This window comes from Ranitomeya imitator, chromosome 2, assembly GCF_032444005.1.
Source record: "Ranitomeya imitator isolate aRanImi1 chromosome 2, aRanImi1.pri, whole genome shotgun sequence".
NCBI classification, from domain to species: domain Eukaryota; kingdom Metazoa; phylum Chordata; class Amphibia; order Anura; family Dendrobatidae; genus Ranitomeya; species Ranitomeya imitator.
The window spans coordinates 367,093,634-367,109,732 of record NC_091283.1 but is presented as its reverse complement, the minus strand read 5'-3'; the positions used below and the strand labels follow the sequence as shown (position 1 = coordinate 367,109,732).

Sequence of the window (16,099 nt, the reverse complement as noted above, 5' to 3'; positions counted from 1 at the left end):
AGTATCGGGTAGCAATAGGTATCAGGGGTAAAGATTACCAGGCCCTGGTACAACCTGTGTATTCGGATAGTAGGCCTACAATCCTGACAGCCAGAGGGGTGGTTGAAGTCCGCAAGGGGAGGGTACCAGTACGTGTTCTCAACTGTGGGGAGAAGGAGGTTCACTTAACCAGATATGCCATGATTGCCAAACGGTTTACTGTTGATAACAATGTGATACAGGTGACAGAACCCTTGGTCCTGTCCAACCAGGTGGAGGACAATGGCTCTGCAGGTCAAATGGAAGATTGGTGTTAGAAACTACCCATGGGCACTGATGCTACACCTTCACACCATCAACAAGGGGCTTTCCGGGTGGTCCATAAGTATGAATGGGTATTCAGTAAACACCCACTAGACTTTGGGCAGGTAAAAGGGGTACAACTTCACATCCCCACGGGAAGTCATCCACCTATCAGAGAGGTACCGGCCTGTACCTCCAGCTCATTACCAGTGTGCCAAAAGTATGTTGCGAGAGATGAAGGAGGCTGGGGTAATCAAAGATAGTTGTAGCTCCCGGGCAGCTCCATTAGTCCTTGCCAGGAAGAAAGATGGCACCATGAGAATGTGTGTAGATTATAGGCAGATAAACCGCATTACACACAAGGATGCATACCCGTTGCCTAGAATAGAAGAGTCATTGGCTGCGTTAAAATCTGCTAATTACTTTTCTACCTTGGATCTCACCAGTGGGTACTGGCAGGTTCCCGTAGCAGAGGCAGACAAGGAGAAGACGGCCTTCACAACACCAACGGGTCTCGCTGAATTTAATTACATGCCGTTTGGACTGTGCAACGCCCCAGGGACATTTCAGAGAATGATGGAGTGCTGTCTCGGGCACAAGAACTTCAAAACTGTCTTGTTGTACCTGGACAACGTCATTGTCTTCTCCAAGACGTATGAAGATCACCTGAAGCACCTGGCCGAGGTGTTTGAAGCCCTGTCCAACTTTGGCTTGAAAGTAAAACCATCTAAATGTCACCTTTTGAAATCTGAAGTACAGTACCCGGGCCATGTGGTGAGCTCTGAAGGAGTGGCCCCAGACCATGACAAGGTCACCATGATCAAGAACTGGCCAAAACCCAGTAACCTCCATGAAGTCCTACAGTTCCTCGGGTTGGTAGGCTATTACAGAAGATTTATTAAAGACTTCACCAAGGTAGCCGCTCCACTACAAGACCTGTTAGTGGGCCAATCTAAGAAAAACAAGGGTAAGAATACCCCGTTTGACTGGAACGACAGGCTGGAAGGATCCTTCACCCTCTTGAAGTTTGCTCTCATGGGAGATGAGGTACTGGCTTACCCAGAATATGACCAACCATTTGTGCTGTAAACGGAAGCCAGCAACGTGGGATTGGGAGCAGTACTGTCCCAGGTACAGAAAGGCAAAGAGAGGGTAACTGCGTACGCCAGCTGGAAGCTGCGCCCCACAGAAAGGAACCCTGAAAATTATAGTTCCTTTAAGCTGGAGTTCCTCGCCATCGTCTGGGCAGTGACAGAAAGGTTCAAGCACTACCTGGCCTCAGCAAAATTTACAGTCTATACTGATAACAATCCGCTGGCTCACCTGGAGACGGCAAAGTTAGGTGCTCTGGAGCAGCGATGGATGGCCCGGTTGTCTAATTATGACTTCACTATCAAGTACCGTGCAGGGCACAAGAATGCCAACACTGATGCGTTATCCAGAATGCCCAACCTACCAGATGTAGGAGAGGATTCAGAGGAGCTTGAGGAAGTGGAGCTGCCAGCTTTCCATCGCCCTGGAGCGACTCAGTACTCACATTATGTGAGAAACAGGCACAGAAAGAAACAAGAAGCCACGCTGAACCTGTTGCCCCACCATGGATGGGCAGAAACTAAGGACAGTGACCCCGCAGTCCGTCTGGTGAAAGAGCTGCTGATGCAGGCAGATTCACACCCTGGTCCAAATGATCCGCAGGAGACGCAACAACTGTGGAAGGAGAAAGGCAAACTATTTATCTACGATGGTAATCTGAGCTGAAGAAATATCAATCCATGCACTCATGAGTTAGTCTGGCAGATAGTGGTCCCAAGACAAGATGCGCCAATGGTCCTGGAATCATACCATGATGGAGCAGGACACTTCGGATGGAAGAAGTTGGAGATCCTGTTAGGTGGAAGATTTTACTGGATTGGCATGAGAAAAGCCATCGAAAAGTGGTGCTGAGAGTGTGGCCCTTGTAACCTGTGCAGAAAGGACCGTGACAACCAGAGGGCTCCCCTACAGCCCATAGTCACCAAACAGCCACTTGAACTGGTGGCCTTAGACCATGTGAAGCTAACTCCAAACTGGTCATGTTATGGCTACGCTTTGACTATTGTGGATCACTACTCCAGATTCCTGGTAGTTGTACCTGTCAAGGATCAGACAGCAAAAACAGCAGCCAGAGCCTTCCAACAGCACTTCTGTAGACTACATGGATATCCTGAAAAAGTACTCACTGATCAAGGACCAGCCTCTGAAGCAGAAGTATTTCAAGAATTCTGCAACCTGTACGGATGCAAAAAGATTAGAACCAGATTAGATTAGAACCAAACTGTACCACCCGCAAGCCAACAGAATGTGTGAAAAGATGAACCAGGTGGTAATCAATCTGTTAAAGACCTTGCCTTTACATGAAAGGAACTTATAGCCAGAGATGTTACCATACTTGGTAGACTTGTACAACCACATTCCACATTGTACAACCACAGTGAATTGCACCAACTGTACTCCAGCATACCTGATGAGATGAAGATCTAGTAAACTACCAGTTGATGTAGACATGGGAGTCCTAACCCCAGAAAAGACCTCACCAGATACAGAATGGGATACTGAGAGACAAGAAAAATACCGTCAAGTACAAGAATGGGTAGAGAGAAGTCTATCACAAGCGAGACAAAAGCAAGAGAGAGACTATAACCAACATGCCCCTGTAATTCCCTTGTCACCAGGTGAACAAGTGCTCAAACGTAAAAGGAGATTGCACAAACTTTACGACCAGTGGGAAGCAGAACCGTATACTATCCTACCTTCAAACTTTGACAACACGAAAGTCTGCCTTATCAGTAAAGATGGAGGAGAAACTTTGACTGCAGTATCCAGAGACCATCTCAAAGTATGCCCTGATAAACTGAGGAACAGAGAAACAGACCCAGGAAGAAGAAGAAAAGAAAATTCACACTGTTCTGAGATTTTACCCAGTCTTGGACTCGAATACATCAGACCATAGTGATACCTGTCTTAACTTTTCCCCAGCTGGAAATACAAGAAGTGACTCAGAACCATCCTGAACCAGAAGAGACTCTACACCAGCAGGTTCAAGCAGCCAATGTCACCCCAGCAGTGGAGCCAGAAAATCCACCCTCTGCTATTGGTGAAACTGTCAGACCTGAATCTGAGAACTCGCAGACAATTTCCTAGTATTCCTACACAATGCAGGTCTACACATAGTACATCCACTAGTGGGTACACTACAACAGACATGGTAGACCAGGAAGGTACGTAGGTCTACTCGTAGCACCAAGGGTCAAATCCCAGCCCGTTATAGGGACTGTCAATAATTGGTGTTACCTGTTTAAAATGTTTGCATGTATTCTGTTACAGATTAAAAATGGACATTGAGGTAATGGACAGTGATTACCCAAAAACTTTTATTGCAAATCGTTTGGCACCCTCAAGGTGCACCCTGGTTCTGCCCACTTGCCGGTGTGGGTAGAGCCTTCTTTGTTTCTACGGACCAAGACAAAACCCGATGTACTTTTTAAACTTATGAACATGGACACCCTGGTATAAGGCCAGATATACTTTTAGAAATTGATTGCAACGTTCAAGAACCGTGCCTCTTGTAAGGGATGAAAAGTTTAACCTGTTTTGATGTATTTCTAATGTATTTACAAAAATGTCTTTGTTAACGTGTTGTTTATGTTTCTTTTCCCTGTCCAGGAGTACTGGATTTAATGGGGGTGGGGAATGTGGCACCCCAGGAGTTTGGGTACCACAATAGTGCTGCCTTCATCTCGGGGAGGGTAGTGCTATGTCTGAACACAAGCGAGATTCCCTTTGGTGGGTTATCACCCACACAACACCTTCCAAATCCAGGCCAGGAGGGGGAGCTCAAAACCCTGTTTTAGGGCAGCTTCCCTGGATAAAGATCCTGGTTTGGACGCAGAGTGAGTTCAGTTAGTACAGACAGTGTGCGAGGACAGACAGGGACGGAGCACAGTGGAGATACAGGACTCCAGGAGGGGACTAGGAATGTGCTGTGAATTCGGCTTTTGGGCTCCCTCCGGTGGTTGTAGGTGGTAATGCAGTTGTCTCTGGGTTGCAGTCCTGGACAGGTGTATCTGCTGATTGCAGTTCTGACTGGGGTATTTAGGTTTGCAGGACTCATTAGTCCTTTCCAGTTGTCAATGTTTCTTGGGAAGTGTTTGATCTCTGTCTGGCTTCTCCTGCTTAGCTGCCAATTCAGCAAAGATAAGTGTCTGTTTCTTTTTCTATGGCACACAAGCTGTGTGCTTGTTTTTTGATTGTATTCCTGCTCTGAGTTTAGTAGTCTCTGGAGTTGCAGATATACGTTCCACGTCTTTAGATGGAGGAATTTTTATATAATCTGCTGTGGATATTTTTGGAAGGGTTTTAATACTGACCGCACAGAACTCTGTCCTATCCTTTCCTATTTTAGCTAGAGTGGCCTCTTGTGCTAATCCTGTTTTCTGACTGTGTGTGTCTTTCCTCTCCTACTCACAGCCAATATTTGTGGGGGCTGCCTATCCTTTGGGGTTCTGCTCTGAGGCAAGGTAGTATTCCTATTTCCATCTTCAGGGGTATTTAGTCCTCCGGCTGTGACTAGGTGTCTAGGGCTTGTCAGGTACACCCCACGGCTACTTCTAGTTGCGATGTTAAGATCAGGATTTGCGGTCAGTATAGTTACCACCTACTCCAGTGAAAGTTTTCATGCTGCTCCAAGGTCACCGGATCATGACAGGAATGCCTCCAGGGAGTCAGAGCGCAGTAGCCGGGTACCGGGAGCCCGAGGCTTTTGTGGACTATAATACATAGAGCAGAACCGGAGGGCATTGAATTACATGGACTTTGCCCATATTTACCTGTGGCACAGCAGCACCTTGGAGCCTGGAGTCACCATGAAAGGACCCCAGTAGGCACAGCTCAAGCTGCCTGCCATACAGGTACCTGTCCCTGGACAGGAGAACAAATAAGGACTTTGCTTAGGACACTTAGTGGCAGCAGGGACCTCAGAGACAGAAGTGCATAGTGGAAGGCTCCTACCTGACCTGCCAAGGGGATTCCACTTGTCTCTGGACTACTCGGACTTCTATTCACCTGTTGCCGGTGCCCTGGACTGTGGCCTGTCACCCACAAGTAAACCAGGTAAAGACTTACAACCTGTTTCCTCTGATTTATTCACCAGCCATACCATCTACGCCACACCCCATAGGACCCCTGGGGACCCCGCTTCACTCGTGGGAAGTGTAACATCTGGGCTGCCGCAACATCCCCCAAGGGACCCCTCTAATGCAGCGTCGGTCCCCCTATTGACCGAACCTCACAGGTGGCATCACGACAAACTTTTAACATTTAATCCCCTTTAACGTTGATGCCCAGGGCCACAGACCGGGTTGCAGCCACCATGACATCCCCCTTTGTGACTGGACCCGGTACTGAGTATCCCACTGCCCTGTGGGCGCGTCACATAGCCCTCTATGAGCCCCCGTTTGTCAAGACAAAAAAGATAAGGTGCAGAGTGTGCGTCACATCATTTGTTGGCTTTCTTGGGCTCAGCTGTCTTATTGCAGTGTGAGGTCTGGATAAAGTTGGGCTTTCCTTCGAGCTTTACAGATGTCTTGTTAGCAGAACTTTGAAGGGTCCGTCAAATTGAGGCTCAAGAGTTCTCCTGATGTATCTTTTGACCACTACCAGGCTGCAGGGGATGACTCCCTTCCACAGAATCTGGATCTGGAAGAGAAGAGTTAACTCGAGAGTATATGTCAGACTAGCATTTTGTAAGTGCAATAAAATAAGAAGACAGCTTATCATGCTGGATCTGCTATGAAAAATACAATCTTAGGCTAGGGGCTAATCTAAATAACAATAGTAAGAGCTGGAGCTATTTTTTGTTACATTTGATGTCTGACCCAAAAATCACCTCATCTGGGCTGAAGCCTGTCTTTTTGTTGGGAGTATACCTGACTGAGAAGAGTGCAAGGGGAAAAGTATTCTTTTAATTGTCTGCTGTTTCAGCTATGACTTTCTTGGTTTTTCCTCTTCAGGGTCCCATTCAACCACTCTACTCTACCGCTAATTTGTGGATGGTACAGAGTATGAAAGGACTGCTCCACTCCTAGGGCGGACATTATTTCCTGCATTACTTCTCTGGTAAAGTGGGTGCCTCTGTCACTCTCTATGGTCTCGGGCACCCCGCATCTTCAAACGACTTCTGAGATCAGTTTCTTTGCTGTAGCCATGGCAGTGACTTTACACACGGGATTCGCTTCTGTCCATCCTGAAAAGAGGTCGATACATGCAAGTACATACTCATAGGTTTGCATCTTGGGAAGTTAAATGTAGTTGTGGAGACCTAGTCTTCTAACCAAAACCGCATGAACCAGGGATCAACCTACCAAATGCCTGCTCTCCTTTTACCATGGGCGTAATACTCCTCAGCTAACACAAGGAGAGGGCAAAACAGTGTGGCAATACGTTACTGAACCACAAAACAGGCAACTAACATGTAGAACAGTCGCAGCAAAATACCCAAGATGGTGCAAAATTACCCTTCCGCTGACTAGCCGGGATAAGAGCAGCTGTGACTTCAGAGCTTCCCAACTGTGGCACACACAGAACGGTGGTAAAGACAAACTTAGGAAGCTGACAGTCCATTGAGGCACAAGGCCAGTTGACTGGAGTGTCACAATCTGGCTTCTCCAAACATCTCCATGGAGCCAGATGACCGGTGGGTCCCATTCCTAGCTTTCCCAAATGTATTCATGGGGCTCAGGTGACCAATGGGTCCAAATCCTGACTTGCTCAAATGTATCCATGGTTCAGGGATGGTCAAAGGAGCAGATCTGTATTCTTTCAGCTGGAGCCCTGGTCCTCTAAGCTGACGTACTGTAGGATGCCAAATCTGTGTCCCTCGTGATGGAGCCATTATGTCTTGGCTCCTGTCTTGTAAATATACAATGCTGTGTCCTCACATTGCTCCCCGATATTAATTAGCCAGTGATAGGATTCTGATCAGCCTTTTCTACTTATCGGTGACAGTCCACAGCATGTCTTTAAGCACAGACCCGAATGTAAGAGGTCTCATCTTCATGAGAACAAAACTTTGTATCATCCAGTTTACTCAGAGCATATTCTATGTCTTCCTTGCGAATAAACTCTAGACGTAATTGTTGAGAAATGACTCGTATTCATTGTGTCCACACATGGCATCTTCCACATCCCATAGATCCTGGATTAATTCCTATTCAATCCGTCTAAGCTGGCACAGATCCTGTTTATGCCGTTTTTTGTTGTGGTTATACATCCACTCTAGTCCTTTTCCCAATGCAGAGTTATTGGGATTGGACATAGTGGTGTCCTAAACCTGCTGTGCATGCCTCATCAGTGGTCTGCTGGGTCGATCTGTATACCTCCCTGGTTGTGGAGCCCTGGACTGTGTTTGAGAACACCAGTCCCCATGAAGCTCCCCTGGTTCCGCCGGGCTGAGTAGTATCCCACCACTGCCAGCACAATGTGGGGACATGGGGGATCATCCCACAGAACGCCCGTTCTCCTTTCACAGTGGGCGTAATGCTACTTAGACAACACAGGGTGAGGGTAAAACAGGGTGGCAATACTTTATTAAATCCCAAAACAGGCAAATAACAAGTAAAACAGTCCCAACAAAATAACCAAGATGGTGCACAATTACAGAGTCTCACCCTGTTACTGATTCCCCGGGATAAGAGCAGCTCTGACTTCAGAGCTTCCAGGGCATGCACAGAGAGGAGGTAGCAACAAGCTTAGGAAGTTGACAGTCCATTAAGGAACAAGGACAGTTGACTGGAGAGTCATATCCTGGCTTCTCTGAACATCTCCATGGAGCCGGGAAACCAGTGGGTGTCATTCATGGCCCCCACAAATGTATTCATGGGGCTCAGGTTGACCGGTTGGTCCAAATATTGATTATCCCAAACATAAGTCTGTTTTCTTGACCAGCCAGAAGGAAACACATGAAAATAGACATCAGGTTAGTTAAGATACAATGCTGTGTCCTCACAGCGGGTTAGACACAATGGGTGCAGGGAGGACAGTGGACTTATTAATAGCCCGCAAGTCATGGACCATGTGGCATTGGGCAGGCTTACCTTTCTCTACCTTTTTCTTGACTGGGATCAGTGAGGTATTGCTTGGTAAGGTAATTTCAACAATAACCCCTTTATTTAAAAACTCCTTCACTGTCTTGGATTTTGCATCTGCCTGTGCCATGCTAATTGGGCACTGTGGCTTCCTTGGCAAAGGGACTCCAGGCTTTAGATTAACTCTAAATCAGGGCACAGACAAGCAGCCTACATCTGCTGGCCCATTGGACCAGAGGTATTTTGGTTTAGCAAACAGAAACTGTTCAGTCTCCTCCTCGGAGCATACTGTGACAAACATGGGCCAAGAGTTATAATCACAGGCAGCCAACAGGTAATCCTCCTCATTGTTTAGGGTACCAGAGAGTCGCACAGTACCATCCTCCAGATACTGTATGTTGGCACGAATCTTCTGCAGCAGGTCAGCACCAAGAAGATTCACAGGAGCGGTGTCACTGACTAGGAGTCTGTTCAGGGTGGACTGATTGGGTTGGAAACTGCAATGGGGCATGTCAGTGGGGTGTGGTTTTTTTTTCTACCCCAACACAAGGAAGAGACTGCTTGGATAGACAGCATCTAAATCTGCGTACTACTGTTTTGGCTTCACCAGTGTCAATGAGAAAAGGCAAAGGATCACTGCCGGCAATTGAAATAGGGATAATGGGTGCGGGACCAAAATTACTGAGGGACATTACACACAGGTTCTGACTCTGGTTTGCAAATTTACCTAGTGATACCCTGACTCCCCTGCTGGAGAAGGGTGAGGGGGGTTATCATGCTCTGCTCTGGGTCTAGGAGGTAGCCAACAGGTTCACTTTGTGTTCAAGCTTTTCACAAGTCCAACATGTGACGTTTCTCCATCCTTGCCTGGTCTGGCCCCCTTGTTGGGTCTGATCATACGTAAGAGGGGCTCTAGACTGGGATTTCACCTTAATATTCAGGGCATTGGTTGCTTCCACACCCTTGGCTACTTGGAGTATAATGGCTGGGGACATAGTCCGATACTGCGGGCGGGACACTATTAGTGACTGTTTAATCACAGGCCTTAAACCTTCAAGAAAGGCACAGGACAGTAAACGGCTCCGCTCCATACACTTCGTACACACGCAGCTCCATTCATTACTCGTCGCACACATTCCATTGCATACATGTCGTCGTACACACCCATGGCTGCACCCTGCATACAACATTCACATGACTTCGCTCCACACACATTGTACACACACAGCTCTGCTCCGCACACCTCATACACACGCGGTTCCGCTCCATACACCTTGTATATGCATGGCCTCCCTCTGTACACCTTGTACACACGCGGCTCTGCTCCATACACCTCGTACACACACGGCTCCGCTCCGTACACCTCGTACACACGTGGCTCTGCTCCGTACACCTCGTACACACACGGCTCTGCTACATCCACCCTGTAAACCCCTCCTGACCCCACACATAAACTTCCCCTCATCCAGCACCATGACAACCAGCACAGCAGAGTCCTGCATACACTGAGGCCCCTCATCATGTGACCCCTGACTCCTCCCCTCCTGTGACCTCATCACAGGTCCTGTGCACACAGAACAGCCATATATGTGGTGTGGCTCTGCAGGTGGAGGTAGGTGCTGGAGATTCCCCATTACTGGGCGGGGGCAGGGGGCAGTAACCCTTCCATTCCTGGAGATAGCGCCCCCAGCTCTGCCATGTGTGTATGTACAGGAACCCCCTCAGTGCTGTAGTCACATTCCAGGAGACAGAACATGTTCCTGCCTGTGTCTCTATATCAGTTTATCTTGGGTTATTTCCCTCTTGATGTCTCCCTGTTACTGTACAGTTGAGGCCAAAACTTTTCAGTCTGACAAAATTTTGATTGTCACATTTTGCTGCTTCAGTGTTTTCGCTCTTTTAGGCCATGGTCACACGGTCAGTATTTGGTCAGTATTTTACCTCAGTATTTACAAGCCATAACCAGGAATGGGTGATAAATACAGAAGTGGTAACGTGTTTCTATTGTACTTTTTCTCCGATTGTTCCACTTCTGATTTTGGCTACCGTAAAAAACGCACCAAATACACATTGTCAAGGGCCCAGCCACAGCTACGCTACTTTTAACTCTATTGGTAGGCGCAGTCCACTGATACAGTTAAAATCTGCCACACAGCAGGGAGACACAATCTCCCTGCTCAGCCACAGGCCACACAGGCGCTATGATGTCCATGAGCCGCGGGGGCCCGGTGCCAGCATTGGGCCCATTCACCGCCTGTCATTGGAAGTTCAACTGTATTGGCCTCCTGAATCCCGATACAGTTGAAAGCAATGATGAAAGAGGGAGCATCAGCTGACACTTCTTCCTCCATCATTCTCCCTCGGCGTCTGATGTCTTCGCACAGCTGGTGTGATGTCACTACATGGCGTCCGTTATGCTGATATGTGTGGTGCTTCAGAAGAATGCTTGCTGCAGAGACTGGAGAAATGAGAAAGAGAGGTGAGCATTGTGGCCAGAATACTATATGGATGACTATGGGGGTGCGTTATACTGTATGGAGGACTATGGGGGTATTATGCTATATGGAGGACTTTAGGGTGCATTATACTATATGGCGAACTATGTGGAGTGCATTATACTATATAGAGGGCTATGGGGGAGTACATTATACTATATGGAGGACTATGAGCGAGTGCATTATATTATTTTGAGGACTATGAGGGAGTGCATTAGGGTAATTCCATGTCAAGTGAACCAATGATTTTTACCTCTATATTTTTAATTCTTTTGAGATTTTATTTGGTAATAGTGTGTCAGAGAATGCAAAATGTGAAGAAGAAAAAAACTCTAGGTGTACACTGCTCAAAAAAATAAAAGGAACACTAAAATCCCGCTTCCTAGTTATCACTGAATGAAATATTCCAGTTGTAAATCTTTATTCATTACATAGTGGAATATGTTAAAACCTAAAAATGATCAATGTAAATCACAACTAATATCCTATGGAGGTCTGGCGTTGGAATGATGCTCAAAATCAAAGTGGAAAATGAAGTTACAGGCTGATCCAACTTCAGTAGAAATGCCTCAAGACAAGGGAATGATGCTCAGTAGTGTGTGTGGCCTCCCCATGCCTGTATAATCCCACTACAATGCCTGGGCATGCTCCTGATGAGGCGGCGGATGGTCTCCTGAGGGATCTCCTCCCAGACCTAGACTAAAGTATCCGCCAACTCCTGGACAGTTTGTGGTGCAACGTGACGTTGGTGGATGGTGCGAGACATAATGTCCCAGATGTGCTCAATCAGATTCAGGTCTGGGGAACGGGCGGGCCAGTCCATAGCTTCAATGCCTTCATCTTGCAGGAACTGCTGACACACTCCAGCCACATGAGGTCTGGCATTATTCTGCATTAGGAGGAACCCAGGGTCAACCGCATCATCATATGGTCTCACAAGGGGTCTGAGGATCTCATCTTGTTACCTAATGGCAGTCAGGCTACCTCTGGTGAGCACATGGAGGGCTATACGGCCCTCCAAAGATATGCCATACCATTACTGACCCACTGCCAAACTGGTCATGCTGAAGGATGTTTCAGGCAGCAGATCACTCTCCACGGTGTCTCCAGACTGTCACGTCTGTCACATGTGCTCAGTGTGAACCTGCTTTCATCTGTGAAGAGCACAGGGCGCCAGTGGCGAAGTTGCCAATCCTGGTGTTCTGTGGCAAATGCCAAGCCTCCTGCACGGTGTTGGTCTGTGAGCCCAACCCCCATCTGTGGACATCGGGCACTCAGACCATCCTCATGGAGTCGGTTTCTAACCGCTTGTGCAGACACATGCACATTTAAGGCCTGCTAGAGATCATTTTGCAGGGCTCTGGCAGTGCTCCTCCTGTTCCTCCTTGCACAAAAGCTGAGGTAGCGGTCCTGCTGCTGGGTTGTTGCCCTCCTACGGCCCCCTCCACGTCTCCTGGTTTACTGGCCTGTCTCCTGGTAGAGCCTCCAGCCTCTGGACACTACGCTGACAGACACAGCAAACCTTCCTGCCACAGCTCGCTTTGATGTGCCATCCTGGATGAGCTGCACTATTTGAGCCACTTGTGTGGGTTGTAGAGTCCACGTCATGCTACCAGCAGTGTGAAAGCACAACCAACATTCAAAAGTGACCAAAACATCAGCCAGAAAGCATTGGTACTGAGATGTGGTCTGTGGTCCCCACCTGCAGAACCACTCCTTTATTGAGGGTGTCTTGATAATTGGCAATAATTTCCATCTGTTGACTATTCCATTTGCACAACATGTGAAATTGATTGTCAAACAGTGTTGCTTCCTAAGTGGACAGTTTGATTTCACAGAAGTTTGATTTACTTGGAGTTACTGTTGTTTAAGTGTTCCCTTTATTTTTTTGAGCAGTGTATATTTATATAAAATATAATGTAATGAATAAAGATTTACAACTGGAATATTTCATTCAGTGATATCTAGGATATGCTGTTGCAAGCCTTTTGAAAAAACTGGACACACAACAAGAAAAATCTTAGGCCAGTACAAGATTGGATGTTTCATATAAATCCATCAATCAATGCAGGCATGAAAATTTGTAATAGCTGTAGAAAGCAACTTGCAAAAGAGAAAAATACTCTGCAGGCAGAAAATTTAACTGTAACTTCCAGCACAGAGTATTTTATACATACTGATTTAACAACAGAGTATTTGAATAAATCACTTTCTAAAATCAAAGAATCGCCCATTGCAAAAAAAGAATCCATTATCCAGGTTATTGCCAAAAAATAGAAAAAGTTGCAAAAAATGTGACCCTTGAGCTGGTAGGTGAAACAGTAGAAGGTGAAGGAAAAATCACACTGACTCAGAGATGATTCTGCAGCTTGAAGATACATTTAAATCCACCCTTAGCAGAAGTGAACAGTTTATGATACTGACTACACTACCAAAGAGTTGGACATGCAGAAGAATAGAAAATGAGTTTAACGTTACCAATAGCATGGCTAGAAAAAAACAAATTTCTAGTTGAACAAAAAGGTTTCATGTCTAGTCCTAATCCTAAACCAGGCAAAACATTAGATGAAGCTATAGTGGGTAAAGTGAAAGACTTTTACAATAGTGATGAAGTGAGCTAAATTATGCCTGGCAAGAAAGATTGTGTGTCTATGAAAGTGAATGGTAAGAAAACCCATGTCCAGAAGAGGCTGCTTCTTACCAATTTGAAAGAAACCTATGAACTTTTTAAAGAAAAAATTCCACTTCTGCCAAAATAGGATTTTTAAAATTTGCTGAACTGCGACCGAAGAATTGTGTCCTGGCTGGTGGTAGTGGTACACACTCAGTATGCATATGTACAACACACCAACCAGAACACTAACCTCATGGTTGAAGGGGTAAGCTGAAAGATAATCAGATTGGGGAGTCCAACCTTGGTGATTACAAAGTATGTCTGTCTCAAATATTGTGTCCAGATAAGAGTTGTAGTTGTTTCCTCAATATTTGCAAAAAAATGTCCTTCAGTATTGGTTCTCAAAGAAAAAATATAAAATTATTTTGAATAGGCTATGGTAGATAATATAATTTATAAACAGTGGATATCTGTTGACAGATGTACTTTTGACACTGTTATTAAAAGTGCAGAACATTTTATAGAATGTTTTTGTGAACAGCTGATTGTCCTTACGAAACACTCGTTTATAGCTCGCCAACAGTCGGACTACTACAATCACCTCAAAGAAAGCATTCTTTTCAGAGAACTATTCCTTTGTTGCTCAGAATGAAGCTCAGTCATTTCACTGGAACAATGAACAAGCCACTATGCACCCTTTTGCGATCTATTACAATGAGTGTGGAGAATTAAAGTACAAAAGTGTAGTTATGATATCTGAGTTCTTACTAAATGATTCAATAGCTGTTAATTTGTTCCCAAAAAAATAGATTTCAGTGATAAACACTGACATCCTACCAAGTTTGAGCAAGGTCTACTACTTCTCGGATGGCTCTTCTGCACAGTATAAAAACATATGTATTATGTCTTAAATCATGTGATTTTGATTAAAAGAAGGAAACTCCCGTCTTCTCTTTCTATCTGTATTCCTAGGTACTGTTTCACATTTCCCAGATCTCAAAGTGTTGATCCAAAGTTTTCACTATCTCCGCTTCATCCCTTTGTTTCAAAACTAAAATATCTTCCACATATATCAGCACATAGATCCATCTGTCTGCCAGTCTCTTTGTATTTAGACAAGGATCCGCTTTACTTCTTTGAAAATGTTCATTTATGAGTGCTTCTGTGATTTTATCATTCCATGCTTTAGCGGCTTGTTTTAAACCATATATACTTTTCCGAAGCTTACAAACCAGGTTTGGTTTACTTTTATCCTTGAATCCTGGGGGTTGTTCCATGTAAATGTCTTCTGTTAAGTCTCCAATCAGAAATGATGCCTTTACATCCAGATGCTTCAACTGCATTTGTTTCGTTTCTGCAACTGCAAACAAAGTTCTGATTGTGGTGTGTGACAACAGGAGCAAATGTCTCATCATAGTCTTCTCCATATTTCTGAGAATAGCCTTTAGCTACGAGTCTTGCTCTGTATCGATCAGCTGTGCCGTCTGCTTGGTATTTTACTTTAAATACCTATTTACATCATATAGCCTTTTTTTCTTTTGGTAGTTCTGTCAGTGTCCATATCTTTGAATCATGCATGGATTTTATTTCTGTTTCTCCAGCATTTATCCATTTGTTGGCCTCTTCTTCTGAAAGTTGAGATATGTCCTCCCAAGATGTAGGTTCATAAATGTTATTTTCTACTTGTATGAAAATCGTTGAGGTGGTCTTCGCTTTTTTTCTATTATTAAGGGTCTTGGTTCTGTGTCTGTATGGAGATGAATCTCTTGACTTTAATTTTTTGGATTTTCATTGATTTCCACTTCTTTCTCATCAGATGTTTCTGCAGTTATATCACTGTAGTTTCTCTCATTTTTAATTTCCAGTGATGTACCGTATATACTCGAGTATAAGCCGACCCGAGTATAAGCCGACCCCCCTAATTTTGCCACAAAAAACTGGGAAAACTTATTGACTCGAGTATAAGCCTAGGGTGGAAATGCAGCATTTACCGGTGAATTTCAAAAATAAAAATAGATCATTATTTCCCCATAGCTGTGCCATATAGTGCTCTGCACCGTTCATTATTTCCCCATAGCTGTGCCCCATATAGTGCTCTGCACCGTTCATTGTGCCCCATAGCTGTGCCATATACGGTGCTCTGCACCGTTCATTGTGCCCCATTGCTGTGCCATATACGGTGCTCTGCACCGTTCATTGTGCCCCATTGCTGTGCCATATACAGTGCTCTGCACCGTTCATTGTGCCCCATTGCTGTGCCATATACGGTGCTCTGCACCGTTCATTGTGCCCCATTGCTGTGCCATATACGGTGCTCTGCACCGTTCATTGTGCCCCATTGCTGTGCCATATACAGTGCTCTGCACCGTTCATTGTGCCCCATTGCTGTGCCCATATACGGTGCTCTGCACCGTTCATTGTGCCCCATTGCTGTGCCATATACGGTGCTCTGCACCGTTCATTGTGCCCCATATCTGTGCCCATATACGGTGCTCTGCACCGTTCATTGTGCCCCATTGCTGTGCCATATACGGTGCTCTGCACCGTTCATTGTGCCCCATTGCTGTGCCATATACGGTGCTCTGCAC

General features: G+C 45.6%; 1 protein-coding gene across 2 annotated transcripts in view; it reads left to right on the top strand.

Moving 5' to 3' along the window:
• LOC138663912 (zinc finger protein 665-like) overlaps positions 1–16,099 on the top strand; it is a 298,942-nt gene that overhangs the window by 257,420 nt on the left and 25,423 nt on the right. The window contains exon 1 of one of the 2 annotated variants that reach the window (XM_069750281.1): positions 9,975–10,014. The exons of the other annotated variant lie outside the window; for it this stretch is intronic. Coding sequence (XP_069606382.1) covers positions 9,990–10,014 — 25 coding nt within the window. The 5' untranslated portion in view covers positions 9,975–9,989. Of the gene's footprint in view, positions 1–9,974; positions 10,015–16,099 lie in introns of those variants that run through there. 2 annotated transcript variants of the gene reach the window in all.